This window comes from Sceloporus undulatus, chromosome 3 (assembly GCF_019175285.1).
Source record: "Sceloporus undulatus isolate JIND9_A2432 ecotype Alabama chromosome 3, SceUnd_v1.1, whole genome shotgun sequence".
Classification (NCBI taxonomy): domain Eukaryota; kingdom Metazoa; phylum Chordata; class Lepidosauria; order Squamata; family Phrynosomatidae; genus Sceloporus; species Sceloporus undulatus.
Window position 1 is genome coordinate 218,913,705 of NC_056524.1, and position 2,591 is coordinate 218,916,295.

At 48.5% G+C, this 2,591-nt stretch overlaps 1 protein-coding gene across 3 annotated transcripts in view; it reads right to left on the minus strand.

Annotated features, from left to right (window-relative positions):
• Positions 1-2,278, minus strand: part of TRA2B (transformer 2 beta homolog) — a 71,800-nt gene extending 69,522 nt beyond the window's left edge. For all 3 annotated transcript variants that reach the window (XM_042460553.1, XM_042460554.1, XM_042460552.1), the window contains exon 1: positions 2,133-2,278. In XM_042460553.1, coding sequence (XP_042316487.1) covers positions 2,133-2,168 — 36 coding nt within the window. In that variant the 5' untranslated portion in view covers positions 2,169-2,278. The remainder of the gene's footprint in view (positions 1-2,132) is intronic.
• Between the last annotated feature and the right edge of the window lie 313 nt (positions 2,279-2,591).

The following is a 2,591-nucleotide window of genomic DNA, read 5'->3' on the forward strand; positions in this document are numbered from 1 at the left end:
CTGCTCTCCTTGGCTTGTCTCCTGGCATCTGCAATACCTTCTGGGTCAAGAGGAAAGTGGCAGCGAGGTGAAAGGTGCTCTTGTTGCAGATGTCTTTAAGAAAATAGTATGCTATTCCCAGAAATATCCAAAAAGGGACCCCAGAGAGGTTTCCCATGAAATCAGCTTTATTTGTCAGCCGGCTGCTTCAGAGGAAAATACCTTTTCTCCTTGCGTTCTGAAGCACCACGTGACAGAGATTTTTATAGGGTTAAAAAAAAAAGAAAGAAAGTCCGTTCTATACATCTTCTTGGCTCAAAGAAGTTAAACATACATACAGTATTTCTTTTAATTCATTGGTTACAAGAGAATATATGTTTCTGAACCTCATGTGTGTTCTTCTCTTATATTTGCTGTGTTTGCATTTCCTTAATAAGGTAACGCCACCTGCTCCTTTTCTTTGGATGCCTAAAACCCTATTTCTATATGTTCAAGTGAAGTTTTAAGTTGTTGCAATGCTAGAAATTTGGTGACTGAAGGAAAATTTCATTGGACAAGAGAGAATTAATGTTTGGGAGTCACAATGTCCCCAATGTGATTTCATTTTTAGATGTGTAGAGGTGTTTGTGTGTTGTCCTCAGTGCAAGCTCCCAAACCTTCTCTGGTAGGAGTGTTTGGGATATAATGAAACATGCTGTTATTGTATTCAATTGCTTGGAGAAGCAGGATATAAATAATAACAATAATCTCTCTCGTTCTTATCTAGTCTGCTTTCACTCTGTACTAGGATGTTGTGGCATTTCAAACATTCACTGATAAAGCCCCTCTTGGCTCTCAGGCGCCTGGATGAAGAGGGGCCTTCAATGTGTCACCCTTGCTTTCTTATTGAAGTAGATTGGTTAAAATTGAGTTTGTGCTGAAATCTGCCAAGAGCAAAGGCTGGTTATACCAGGCCATGTCAAATTATGAAGCTTCTCTTTGGTAATTTGTATTGCTGTATGTCTTTTATGTATTTTTCTTATGTAAAGCTTAATAAATAAATAAATAATATCTATTTTGGAATGTAAACAATTTGGAAACGGCTTCTAACTTAAGAGTCTAACCCAAATAAAAGAACTGCAAGAGACAGTTTAAGGACAGTGAAACAAAACATATAGATAAAAGATTGGTTGGTGGCTAAGCCATGAGGGATAGAGACATGCTTTAGGTGTAATCTTTGAACATCCAATGAATATTACAGGGGTGCAAATGTTTAATTCAAATTTAACCAATGAAAATGTGATTTGTGGTTCACTTTGAATCCGAGATTCTCTGGGAACAATGCTGCAGCTAAATGAACGATGGCCCCATACAGACAGGCCAAAACAAGGCTGCTTTGTGTCACTTTGGAGGCATGTCGTTTAAGTGAGTCCGGAAGCTGAGCCAAAGCTTAGGACTGGATCGTGGCTTTGGCGTGGCTTCTGGACTCTTAGGACGCATGCATCATTTAGATTGTATGCCTCCAAAGTGGCCCGAAGCAGCTTTATTTCGGCCTCTCCGTAGGGAGCCTTTGTTTCCTTTTCAAACACGACCCTTGGGTCTCTCTCTAAGGAAAAGAAATCCACCCAAACCCCCCAAAAACCGGGTTCATTTTTAGGACCCCAGTAATTTGTGACATGGGTTTCCTCCTGGGAGCAAAGCAAACCCCTTTCTTTCCCAGGGAGCTCCTTGGCCTCCTCCCTGGTTAAAGTCCGGGGTTTAAGAGAAGTCTACACCGAAGGGATGAAGCAGCCTCTCTCCGTCTCACTCCAAAAGCCCTTTCCTCAGCCCCATCGGCCGTCTCTTCTCCTCTGCCGCTGCCGCCTCGTTGGGAGCCCTGGGCGGCCATTTTGTCCCCGTCCGCTCTGCTTCCAGCCCAAGATGGCGCCGGGAGAAAGGGCCCACCGCCGCCGCCCAGCTCCGCCTCAGAGCGCGCCTTTCTTCCCGCCTGCCTGCCTGCCTGCCTTCCATTTTCATCGCGCCAAACCACCCAACAAAGCCCCCTTCAGGCTTATCTTCCCCTTCGCCTCGGGCTCTCCTCCCTTCACGGCCCAATATCAGCTCCCTCTACCCAGAAAGCAACGAAAGGAGGGGGCATGTTGGAGCCAATGGCCCGTTCTGGGTCTACGTATTACCCGCTCGCCGTAGTTCTGCTCCCCGCTGTCACTCATCCTCCCGACTCGGAGCCCGGGACGCCGACCGCGGTTGCTAGCGCCTAACCGTCCTCTTCGAGAGCCTTCTCCGCAGAGGAAGTGACGCAGGCTCTAATAAGCCCCGCCCACCTCCCCCTCGGTTCTCGAAGGCGGGCGCCACCGGCTGAGCCTTGAAGACTTGACTCCGCCCTCCCTAAGCCCCGCCCACCCCCGGCACTCGAAGGCGCCAAAACTTGGCCACGCCCACTCCCCCGTCTCTCCAAAGCGCCGGCTGACTCGCCTTGAAGACTTGGCCCCGAAGCCCCGCCCCCTTCTTTGAGGCTGAGGCGCGCGCTCACCTCAGCGACCGTTGGGCGGCCAACGGTTTTTTCGTCCCTCGCCCCTCCCCCTTGCATCATAGAAGCAGACCACACACAACAGGGCATCCAGTCCAACCCCATT